We start from the raw sequence: 12,918 nt of genomic DNA on the forward strand, positions 1-12,918 counted from the left end.
TACTACCTAGTATAGGTCTTGGTACATAGTATGTACCAAGAAGTGTTAGTCACTATTCTTTCATTTAATAATTTTATCTATGATCTGGTTTTGTGAGGTGTATTGAAATTCCATACTGGCAAGGAGTCATGGTATTGAGTGCACGTTTCAAATCCAGAAGTGGAAAATTGATGTGGAGTTTATCAGGTTGTCCATGCAGTGGCAGTGGCAGCATCGTATTTAACTTTTAGGCCTGATATATACTAGTTAGGGTTAGTACTTTCTAAATGTGAAGGTGGCGGGGATTGGGGTTTAAGTGAGGAGCATCAGATATGGAGAGATGTGGTATATTGGCAAAGGGAAAAAAAGTGAAGCTGTGCTTAAAATGTGATGTGCCTCAAACTGTGACAGTTGAGGGTATGAATCTGATAGTCTTTGTTCACTGAAATCATCATGACACGAAAGATTAGTAAAATTCTAGGTCTCACTAGGAAGTTTTGGGAATGTTACATTTGACCTTCTTTTATATGAAAATAAGGGTTTGCATCCTCATGAAATGCTGTGTAGAAATGTTAAAGATATAGGAGTAGGAGGAGCAATAGAGAAAGGAAATTAGAATAAGGAAGAGTCTGAATATATTGTTGTACAATAATAAACTAAAAATAGAATATTCCTTAAAGAGATGAAAGCTGTTAGGATTATGATTATATTATATGTTAGGATTATATGATTACAGGTTAAGAATTTTGATGGGAATGGAAAATGTAGATGTGAACCTGATTACTTTTATGTAAAAATGTTAATCTAATTAAAAGTTTCTTGAGGGATAACATTAAGCCTTAGTCATTTTTATGATATCATTGGCCTATTCAGTGTCTATTGGGCACGTAGATAATAGTATTTCATATTTATATGTAAAATAAACTCATAATCTAACAATGCACGGTATGTCCTTTTATAGCCAATTTACTCAAAGTAGCTTGCTTTGAGGGAGCAGATAATAAGATCATGGTGTGTTGCCAGATTTCCAGTGCTGCCCCGTACATTCCATCAGAAAGCCTGCCTGAGCATAGCTCACTAGGAATGAATTTTTTCGAGATGAAGAATGACAGGGTTACTTATGATAATCATTAAAGTTTCTAGAGCTCCCTCTTCTGGAAGTCGGTGAATTGCACCTTAAATATAAATGTTCCATGTTTCCCTAATGAATATTGTCTTCTACAATATTTTTGCCCTCATGAAAGATGCACTTTAATAAAGTCTTAAATAAAAATTCAAGGAAACAAATGTTTTTAATAAAAAGTCCTAGTATTATAATGATTATAATCCCAGAATTACATTGATATGGGATTGCATTAACTCTTCTGTACTCTCCCCAAATATTTTCCTGGTAAAAACAAATAAATAACCCCTCTCCCCAAAGAGCTTCTGGCCTGGTTTTAGGAGCAAAAACAAAGAGAAAACTACAGAACCATATATTTTGTGTCAAAGGTGTACTTTATAACCCAGTAATATAAAAATCCAGAGAAAAGAAAGATGAAGGGAATGTATCATAAAGGAAAGCATATTTCAAGATTCCACAAAGTTAGAGAAAGGGTTGGTGGGAAAAGGTTAGCTTGTATCCATTTCGAATGTTAAATATTTTTTTATGTCAAAATAGCCAGAGTTAGCGTTTCCCATACATTTTAAGAAAAAAATCAAAAATTTAAAATTTAAAAGAAATGAACTGAACTAATTTAAAAATTTATATTTAAACTTTTAGGACAGGCTTTGGGCAAATGATAACTCTTAGATTAGAGGGACATTTCACTACCCTGAATAATCTCATTTCAATAATCTCACCATCTATTTAAATAGAGTCTTTTATCCTTTAAAAGCACTGTTGTAGATGTGTGTCATTACTCTCCAGGCAGTGACAATAGCTGTGTTTTATCTTTAAGGCCTACCGAGCGGCAATGCAGACACAGTGGAGCTGGATCTTACAGCTCTGCCAGTGTGTGGAACAGCACATAAAGGAGAATACTGCATATTTTGAGGTATGTGAACGGATTCACAACTTCAACAGATGGCATTGTGATTTTGTCTGATTTACAAAAATGTCCTTGTAATTTATTGTTGCAATACATGTATGTAACATGTAGGGGAAATAAACTGAAATATTTTGTTTGTAGGATATAAGGGATGTATGTCCTATAGGATACATTGAAACATTCTGTTAAGGAGGAAATCTTTTAAAAGAACCCTGAAAGTGTCAGAAAATCTTTATTTTACAAATGTGTCTCTTATAAAGGAAATATTTTCATTACAGAGAGTCATTACAGAGAGCTCTTTTTTTCCCCCTGTTCTTCAGAAATTTTAAGTTATTCTTCAGATTTCACCCCTGAAGAATTGTTTGGAATGTAATAAACTTTGGACACTTAGTATTCATTCACAGTTATCCAAATTCAAGAGCTCTTGTTTGGTTAAAAGAGGGAGATGGCTATAAAGTTTTATTTTAATTTTATTCTGTTTTCACTTATGAGGAGTATACACAGGGCCCTGGTAATTGAGCTTCATAACTTTGTGCTTTACTGGCATTTAATATACTTTAATTACCAGTTTTTGTCTTCCCCTAGTTTTTCAATGATGCCAAAGAAGCTACTGATTACTTAAGGAATCTGAAAGATGCCATTCAGCGGAAGTACAGCTGTGATAGATCAAGCAGCATTCACAAGCTGGAAGACCTTGTGCAGGAATCAATGGTACTTGTAGGAAAACCTATGAATTTCATTAGTTATGTAAAGTGGGGACTAGATTAGTTTTTATTAAATTTTTATAGGTGTAGAACTTTATATTTTATTGATACTCTTGATCATTCTACCTCATTCAATCAAGCATTTAAACATTGTTTTACTATTTTATGGTAACAAATACAAAAAAAAGTATTTTTTTATGTGATAGCCTTGATATTTTAAAATATTTTAACAATGTTCTGTCTGTGCACGTGTGCATGTGTGTGTGGTCATTCATTCACAAATACTTGTTAAGTACTGTCTATATCCTAGGCACAGTTTTAGGTGCTAGAGATAGAACAGTGAACAAAACAGACAAGCATCTCCACTTGTGGTGCTTATGTGCTAGAGAGGGGAGTAGACATAAACATGATAAATAAGTAGCATATATGTGTATGTTAGATAGTGGTAAAGGCTAAAGAGGAAAAAACAATCAAAGAAAAACAATGGAAGAGAGATTCAAGGCAGGATGGGGAGGGATTGGAAGTTTAGACAGTGTGGTCCAGAAATACTTTTTTGATGAAGTTTTATTTATGTAAAGCCCTAAAACAACAGAGAATACAAATCTTTTACCATTTAAAACCCATCTTATTTATTACTTAGGAAGAGAAAGAAGAACTTTTGCAGTATAAAAGCACAGTGGCAAGCCTGATGGGGAGAGCAAAAACAATAATTCAGTTGAAGCCAAGGAATCCTGACTGTGTACTCAAAACTTCTATTCCGATCAAAGCCATCTGTGACTACAGACAAATTGAGGTACTTGTAACTCCCAGAAACAGACCATATTCTGGCATTATTTATATATTTTTAAAATGAGGTCATATTACTTACTAGTAAAGTTTTCCACCTCAAAAAAACAAAAAAAAATCCTAAGGTTGGGTATGTAAAAAAGATTAGTCAACAGTGACTTCATTTGATTATTCTTTTCTTCATTTAAAACCAGATAACCATTTACAAAGACGACGAATGTGTTTTGGCAAACAATTCTCATCGTGCTAAATGGAAGGTCATTAGCCCTACTGGAAATGAGGCAATGGTCCCCTCCGTGTGCTTTACTGTTCCTCCACCAAACAAAGAAGCAGTTGACTTTGCAAACAGGTTTGTACACAATAGCTGAAAAACAGAGAGCTGGTTTTGGAAGCCCTCTGAAGGTTAAAGAAATAATCAATACTTTGTCAAGGCCCACAAGATCAGAAGGATTTTGAGCTAGTAAACATGGGGTATTTCACGAACAAAAAGAAAAATTGTAACATGTTTTCAGAGGGAGTGAAAAGGCTTAATCTGTGTTTTCTTACACATATTTCAGAATTGAGCAACAGTATCAGAATGTCCTAACTCTTTGGCATGAGACTCACATAAACATGAAGAGTGTAGTATCCTGGCATTATCTCATCAATGAAATTGATAGAATTCGAGCAAGCAATGTGGCTTCGGTAAGTATAAATCTATACATCAACCTAATCTCTCCAAAAATGTGGGGCATCTTGTCACGAGGGGTGGAGTTTCTCTTTGCTATAGAATAGGATAGAGCCCAAAAGATCCATGCTAACAGGCACTCCTTCAATGACTATTCGTTACATACCTGCTATATACCAGGCACTTTCTAAGAATTGGGGAATCTGGAGATCACATATTCATTTCTTACATTTTGATAGAGAGATAAAATATAGTGTTTAGACTTCTATAGATGGGTACAGTTTAATTTCACTTATTAAATTTTATAGTCTTGTTTTTCCTCGTTTTTTAAAACCTTAAATTGTTAATGAAGAAGAATTTAATTCCATATGGTTCTTCTATTAATGACTGTTAATGTGAAATGGCATATACCCTGAGACTCTAGCTTTAGACCTGTCCCATTTACATTTAACTCTTAGTGTGATAATCACTTAATTATGTGGATCATTTGTTTTCTTTAGATAAAGACAATGTTACCTGGTGAACATCAGCAAGTTCTAAGTAATCTACAGTCTCGTTTTGAAGATTTTCTGGAAGATAGCCAGGAATCCCAAATATTTTCAGGCTCAGATATAACACAACTGGAAAAGGAGGTTAATGTGTGTAAGCAGTATTATCAAGAACTTCTTAAATCTGCAGAAAGAGGTAAAGCATGGGAACCCTTGTCTCCCTACCCTATAATTTAGTCCAGGCTACTTTCTGCTCTTAATGGGAATTTCAGCCTTGGGTATGTTATGTCATTCACCCTGTTATAGGTAGACAGAATTGCTGGAATGTTAAAGACATTTTAAGGTAGGAAGATGCAAGAAGGGATTCATTTATTTCTAAATGATAAATTTATAAAAAGATGCCAGCCAAATAGTATGACAAATGATGAATTCTTAATGCATCTACTTGTCAACATTTTCACTATTTTGCAATAATGTTCAGAATCGTTATTTTTTCATTTACCAAACATGAATTTTTTTAAAAAGACCTTATTTTTCAGAGAAGTTTTAGAGTCACAGCAAAACTGAGAAGAAGGTGCAGAGATTTGCCCTTTATATAAGGGTTAAAGGAAAAGATTTTGTCTAGTTAACTTTCATTAAAAATAAATTTTATTTCAAACTTTTTAGATATTACTTAGACAAAAACTATATTAGCAATATTCTGTTTAAAATTTTTTTAAACATTAACACATTTTTATCTACCTTTCATTTCTAAGGATTTTAATTTATATTTTATAATTGATCTGCAGCTAATACAACTTATTTTTGTGAACATAAAAGATCAATATATTACTTTCCTGGACATAATAAATTAGAAATTGGTATTTCAAATAGCATTAGGGAAATTTTATTAACCTTTTGTAAATTGTAAGGTCACTATTTTAAGGTTTATAACCTTAGGGTTGGTTTGTGATGATGATAACTAGTATTGTTAGTCTGACTTGCTATGTCCTAGTAGTGGTAAAACTGCAATATTAAAACATGAACAAGAGCATCCAAAAGATGGACAACAAGGTGTTTTCTAAACATTATATTTACTTTCACAGAGGAGCAGGAGGAATCAGTTTATAATCTCTACATCTCTGAAGTTAGAAACATTAGACTCCGATTAGAGAGCTGTGAAGATCGGTTGATTAGACAGATCCGAACTCCACTGGAAAGAGACGATTTGCATGAAAGTGTGTTCAGAATCACAGAGCAGGAGGTGAGATTTATAAATATGATGGGGCAAAAATTAACTTAGGATAAATTACTGCCTTAATGACTGTCAACTCCTGTGACTTCTTATATGCTCAACCTTGCGCAGTCGCCACTTTGTGAGGTCTGGTCAGTGATCATAATGGTAAAATGCATGTTTTAAAACTGTTTTAAGAAAGATGCCCCATCCAAAGTAAAAACCTAATACCTATGTTTGTTCTCTGTTTTGTAGAAACTAAAGAAAGAGCTGGAGCGTCTTAAAGATGACTTGGGAACAATCACAAATAAATGCGAAGAATTTTTTAGTCAAGCAGCAACCTCTCCATCAGTTCCGACTTTGCGATCTGAGCTCAGCATGGTCATTCAGAACATGAACCAAGTCTATTCTATGTCTTCCACTTACATAGATAAGTATGTAACCACTGTCTTAGTATGAATTTGCTTCATACAACTGCCATATTTTTTATATATGCTGTTAATTTAAAATACTCATTTTTATGAATATAAGTTTTCACTTTTATTTTTTTCTTAATAACAAATATGTTAAAACATTTCCATGGATATATGATGCATCTTCATGTTAAAAGGGAATGTGCCTCAGAGATTAGAGCATAATGAATAATCATCCCATATTTGCCTATAGTTTTGGTAGCTCTGCTGTAAGATTTTTCTTTTAAGCCTGGTGTAAACAAGATTTGAAAGAAGACCCTCTTATCTTGGAATATCTTGCTAAAATATCACTTGTGGGTTAGGGAATGGGTTGGAGTACATGCTATCTATTAAAATGAGAGTCAGCTGAATATTAATCTTATAGTAAATGTGTCAGCGTTTCACGACAAAGAACACACCATGTCATGCACCGTAATGGTGCTTCAGGACTGCATTATGGGAAAATAAACGTTTACCAATAGAAGGCTATTGTTTAATTCTCTTTATTAGGTTGAAAACTGTTAATTTGGTGTTAAAAAACACTCAAGCAGCAGAAGCCCTTGTAAAATTCTATGAAACTAAACTGTGTGAAGAAGAAGCAGTTATAGCAGACAAGAATAATATTGAGAATCTAATAAGTACTTTAAAGGTATGAGTTTCGCTTTTGGCTACTTTTCAAAATCATACTCTAAAAGTATTTCTCTAGCATTTAGATCTTCAAACATCAACGATTAAATATCTTAATTTTATTATGTTTATATTCATTCCATTTCCTATCTCTGTCATACCATAGCTTACTGCAAATAAGTATGTTCAGGCATTTTTAGTTTGAGGCGAGTACTTCTTTAGTTTGAATCTTCTTAACAGTAGCTTTTTATAATCAATTCATGTTGGCAGCCAGAAGAGTTGAAGTTAAAACTTATGTTATTTCTAATATATTCTTTTGCTGAAAGAGACAGTTATTTTAAAAAATCAAGGAGGTAAGTAGAGGAATTAATCTAAGAAAGGAAAAAGAACTGGTAGTTGTACTCATCTGTATCTGTATTTCTATATATAAAGCACTGAAAGCACTGAGTAAAACTATTGCAAAACAATCATGAAAAGTTATCTCCATAATCTTTAATGCATATATTCATTTTTAAACAATAAATTAGTAGATATTTAAAAATAAGCAATGAGAAAAACTTACTTATGGAATATATTTTGTTTTATTGATATGCAAATTCTATTAGGCTGAACTTTATAAAATTGTCAAGTTTTTTTTAGATCAAAGTACAGTCAAATATTGTTAGTTTCATAAGGTTCAGTCTAATGTCTTATTTTTGGATATGAAAGTTATTCTTTCCTTTATTGGATTTTATCAGTCATTTGTGACTAAATTGTAAAATTAGGTAAATAATGTGTTTTCCCATTTTTATAACTTTCACCAATTAATGTATTTCAGCAATGGAGATCTGAAGTAGATGAAAAGAGAGAGGTATTCCATGCATTGGAGGATGAGTTGCAGAAAGCTAAAGCCATCAGTGATGAAATGTTTAAAACATATAAAGAACGGGATCTTGATTTTGACTGGCACAAAGAAAAAGCAGATCAGTTAGTTGAAAGGTGGCAAAATGTTCACGTTCAGATTGACAACAGGTTAGTATCCTTTTTTGGTTCAGTTTTAGCACAGATTTAATGTCCGTCCTTGTGTTCTAGGTAAAATCTAAACTTAGGCATTTAAAAAAAACATTCATATATATATAGTTCATTTCCACATAATTAATTGTGCTAATTGTGCTATAGCTCTGCCTAATTCTGTTTCTTTCTTATATGGTGGATTTATGTAAGATATTTAGCTTCAAAATAAATATTTTCAACTCTTTGTTATTAATACTATTGATACACTCTGGCACTGATATAGTTAATCTACTTGCTTTTTTTCTGAAGAGAAAAACAACATAGTTTTCTACTTATTATCAACTTAAAATATTCAAACATAATATTCAAATAGTTGAAAATTATTACCAACTTAGAAGACTTAGTAAGAACGTGGATCATGCATTTGATAGGCTGTATGTAGCCATCTATACTAGACCTAAGAGGTGTAAAGAAAGCATAATGATCTGATGTTCATTTTTATTGAAGATACGGGAACTTTGAAATCATTCACCCAGTGAGTGAAATAAAAAAGTAAGAGGAAATGGGATGTTTTTAGGGCTCAGCTTTAAAAAAAATGAAGTAGTATCGTTTCTCATTCATTTTCATGTCTATACTAATGCAAATAAATATATCTCACCTCAAACATAGATCTCATCTCTATAAAACATGTGATATAGGTTTAATTTACTGATTTTAAAATCATAGAAACTGAAGTGTTTAATCACAACTCTCTGTTTCATTGAATTACCTTGTCATTTCAAAAGCGAATCGCTATTTGATTCAAGCTTTGAGCATTCAAAACATGCTGATTAATAATTATTATGGTTAAGTTTCCAATTTTCCTGTTTTTTAGCTTTAGTCTCTCGGACTTGTCCCTGGGATAATCAGTTACACAACCCCAGGAGCAAAATATTTAGATTCAGCCTAAGCCAGTGTGGAATGCCCTTGGAGATGTACCTCAGGCTACTATAGCTTTGATTTTTTTACACATACCTTTATTGTTGTGCTTAATTCATTGTAGTACGGTTATTTTGTCTCTTCCTTCTTCACTGCACCTTTCACCTTCCTAATGGATACTATTGGAAACTGTGACTATTCTGTTATGATTTTCTTAGGTTACGGGACTTAGAAGGCATTGGCAAATCCCTGAAGTACTATAGAGATACCTATCATGCTTTAGATGATTGGATCCAACAAGTCGAAATTACTCAGAGAAAGATTCAAGAAAATCAGCCCGAAAATAGTAAAACCCTAGCCACACAGTTGAATCAACAGAAGGTATGTAAACATAATTCCTTGTACTAAGGTCATGTCTGCATTTGGTCAGTAATGACCCTTATCTTTCTCCTTCAAAGAAAAAGCCGGCAGCTATTTGGAAGGAGGTAGGGAGTAAATCATAAATATTAAAATCCTGCAATCCAAATGTACATCACTTACTTTGATTTCTTGAAAGTCAGTTTTGAAAGCATAAGGAATAGAATGTTGGGGCAGTTTTCAAATGCCTAGTGATAATTTAATCATAGTTATGGAAATTTCTTTGGTGCTCTGCTTGTCACAATAGTTTTGGGGATCCTAAATAAATAAAAATGGTTCGTGGTAGAAAATTCAACAGCCACATTTGACAAAAAGTTCAGTGCTTTGAGATTTTTGTTCTGTCTTGGTGGCCAGTAATTTCCAGCTCTGTTTTGATCAGGAATGGGTGGGGGCCAAGGGCTTTGAGTCTATTTTTGCATAATTCCTATAGAGTTTAGTAATTTCTGCTTTGAAAGCCCCATATGAGTGGGCCACTTATATAGCTTAATCTGTAAGTTTGTGATTTATCCATAAGGCAAATTACATACTACGTGCTAAGGGCTAAGGAGCTGTACTATTAAATCATGTGGATATTTCTTAGTTTCTGAGCATCTTAACTAGTTGAATAGCATAGATTAGAGTTCTTTGTCATTTTTTCTTCTCAATTGTGTGTATTTATAGATGCTGGTGTCCGAAATAGAAATGAAACAGGGCAAAATGGATGAGTGTCAAAAACACGCAGAACAGTACTCAGCTATAGTAAAGGTAAGAAGATTCAGTTACTTGCATTAGATTTAATATTCAAGTATGTGATTCTCCATTGTACCTTTTTAAAACTTTGGAAAGTCATTTCACTCTGTGTTAAAAAGTGGAAACAGAATCTTCATTTGAAACTTTTTACACTTATCTATAATTTTTTGTGATATCTGAGTCACATGAGAACCCCTGGTTCGTTCATTTTCTTCATGTCGCACAGCATGTGCACACATACCCCTCCCCATACACATAAGAGATACAGAACTCTGAAATTCATTTCTTAAATCACTTTGTCTTCTTCCCTCCCTCCCTGCATTAAACAATGCTAGAGTATTTTGTGGAATAACTTCTTAACTTTCCGAGAACTCCTGATTTTTGAAGTCATTGACAATATCTCAGCTTTAGCCATCTGGATCCACAGTTCCATTGCCTAGCTAGAGGAAAGGGAGACTGAATGTCAGTAGCATATTGTACTAATTGTTTCCATGAGTTTCTAAAGAGACTTAGGAACTTTACTGAGCACCCCAAATGTTTCTGATTTTATTACCCCCTTGGAAACATCCCAGGATTGGATAGATTCCTAAAAATGTTGTTTTGCAATATTTTCTTTAAAGTTATTCAGTGAAACTAAGTTCCATTTCTCTGTGTAGAATCCCTATGGAATGAAGCGTTAGTACTTTGCTTTAATTAGTTTAATTTTGTTGATTCCTTTATCCAGGACTACGAATTACAAACAATGACCTACCGGGCCATGGTAGATTCACAGCAAAAATCTCCAGTGAAACGAAGAAGAATGCAGAGCTCTGCAGATCTCATTATTCAAGAGGTAAGAAAAGTGCAATAGAGAAAGGAGAGGGTTTAAAAGAGAGAAACAAATAAATTTTAAAAATTTATTTGTATAGTAAAATATACATAATGGAAAGTTTCCCATTTTAACCATATTTAAGTGTACAATTCAGTGGCATTTAGAACATTTACAATGTTGTGACCACTGTTTGTTTCCAGAACTTTTTCATCATCCCCAAAAGAAACTCTCTACCTGTAATGTTACATTTTATTAAGGGTTTTTTAAAATAAAAAACCATAGAAAAATCTTTATAATTAGTTATTAATTGGAGAGAATAATAAATGTACTTCCTGATTAAATTTAGAAGAGAATTAAGCCTACTTAATATTGTAATCATTATTTAACATTTACCCAGCTCGTTTAAGGCAACTGGAGGTTATGTTTTTATTATTTTTCCCTTACTTGCAGTTCATGGACCTACGGACTCGGTATACTGCTCTGGTCACCCTCATGACACAATATGTTAAATTTGCTGGCGATTCATTGAAGAGGCTGGAAGAGGAAGAGGTAATCAATAATTATGAACAGCTAAGTAAAAAGAAGTATGTAGCTGTCTGGGAAGACAAAAAAGTTTTCATGATAAATTTACATGTTCGATAGCTGGTATGTAAGTACTAATTTAATTATAAAATTATGGTGAAAAAGTAAAGGCCTAGGAATTTTCGACTTGTTTTAAAGATTTTCTTAAATAGAGAAACATTTTTTTCTTTTTACTCGAGGACTCTAATAAGATAGTGTTGATGCCTTTATAAATGGTTGTATTTAAATTATGAAACCTGACACTTTGGCAGAAGTTTTTTCAGTTTCCCAGTTGAAAAGTGTACTTCTTTGAAGTATAGTGACCACTGTTATGATGTCTGTAGATATACTACATAAACACATTTCTTTTATACATTTTAAATTAATTGATATCCTCAGGGATTTAAAACATAAAAGCCATTAATTTAAGAGGTATTTGTACAAAATGATAGTACTTTTTAAGAATTATGGAGTTTTTTTGTTTGTTTTCATTTTTTTGCCAAAAGGATATGGTATATAGTAAAAAGACTATTTAAGTACCATTCTCATTTGGAGAACTTCTGTGGCTTGGATTCTGCATTTAAAAATATATTCTGAAATAGAAGGAGTAAGGACTTATTTATGAATATATATTGTAATAAAATGCTATTGTATATCATTTTGAAGGGATTATGCTGTGTTCTATTATCTTTATATACTTTCTATTCCTAACCTCAGAACAGACAAAAATAGTAGATTGAATGATAAAATTAGTAAATCGTGGAGCATTAGCCATTTTAAATTATACTGTTGTTAAAATTCTGAAGATGATTATACTTAGTATAACTATTCATATAATGAAAGAACCAAAACAGTAGTAAATGTCTAATAGATGTTACCTTCAGTTTCTAAAAATGTGACTGCTTTTGTAAACTATTTTAGTCTGTTCAGTGTTAACAGTTTTCTGCAACTAAATCGCTAACATAGCTAATTGCAAGTCTTTATAACTAGCTTCCTTTGTGCTTAGAAAGAAGAAGCAGAATATTTTTTACCATCCTAATAATAGGCGTACACCTCTCATCTGTGAAAGAACATCCATAATTTAAAAAATATTTTTACTTTTTAAGAGATACAATTCCATGTTAAATGGTATGCAAGTCTTTTAAATTGTATGTTTAATAGTTAAATGTAAAATAAAATAATTTAAGTCCTTTTCCTTTCTTGTATACCTGATTGCATATATTTGAGCCACTTTGCTCAATTTATCTGATGAGGCAGAATACTAAAGTTGATAGAACCAAACGATAATTCACAAAGCCTGAATATATAAAAATTATGCTCATCATCCTTTGAAATATAAAAGAATTATAGTTAATTGAAAGTCAAAATAATATGGTTTATGGAAGACCATCCAAAGACTATAATTTAAAATAGATTTTAAAAAATGCCTGAATAAAAATTTACCACTTAAGAATCATATTAATGGAATGTCTTGTCAAAGATATGTAGCTCAGTTTCTAGACTCCAAAGAGTGGTGTTTTTGGAACCAAGTCTGTGAAGACCC

The 12,918-nt window shown here is 32.5% G+C and overlaps 1 protein-coding gene across 22 annotated transcripts in view; it reads left to right on the plus strand.

Moving 5' to 3' along the window:
* Positions 1-12,918, plus strand: part of DST (dystonin) — a 404,042-nt gene that overhangs the window by 246,475 nt on the left and 144,649 nt on the right. For all 22 annotated transcript variants that reach the window (XM_039853102.1, XM_039853089.1, XM_039853093.1 and 19 more), the window contains 14 exons: positions 1,920-2,015; positions 2,595-2,720; positions 3,354-3,506; positions 3,694-3,848; positions 4,057-4,183; positions 4,667-4,850; positions 5,740-5,897; positions 6,123-6,301; positions 6,830-6,968; positions 7,764-7,957; positions 9,076-9,238; positions 9,935-10,018; positions 10,728-10,835; positions 11,265-11,363. In XM_039853102.1, the coding sequence (XP_039709036.1) occupies positions 1,920-2,015; positions 2,595-2,720; positions 3,354-3,506; positions 3,694-3,848; positions 4,057-4,183; positions 4,667-4,850; positions 5,740-5,897; positions 6,123-6,301; positions 6,830-6,968; positions 7,764-7,957; positions 9,076-9,238; positions 9,935-10,018; positions 10,728-10,835; positions 11,265-11,363 (1,965 nt within the window). The remainder of the gene's footprint in view (positions 1-1,919; positions 2,016-2,594; positions 2,721-3,353; positions 3,507-3,693; positions 3,849-4,056; positions 4,184-4,666; positions 4,851-5,739; positions 5,898-6,122; positions 6,302-6,829; positions 6,969-7,763; positions 7,958-9,075; positions 9,239-9,934; positions 10,019-10,727; positions 10,836-11,264; positions 11,364-12,918) is intronic.

Source organism: Pteropus medius, unplaced genomic scaffold (genome assembly GCF_902729225.1).
Source record: "Pteropus medius unplaced genomic scaffold, Ma_sr-lr_union100, whole genome shotgun sequence".
NCBI lineage: Eukaryota > Metazoa > Chordata > Mammalia > Chiroptera > Pteropodidae > Pteropus > Pteropus medius.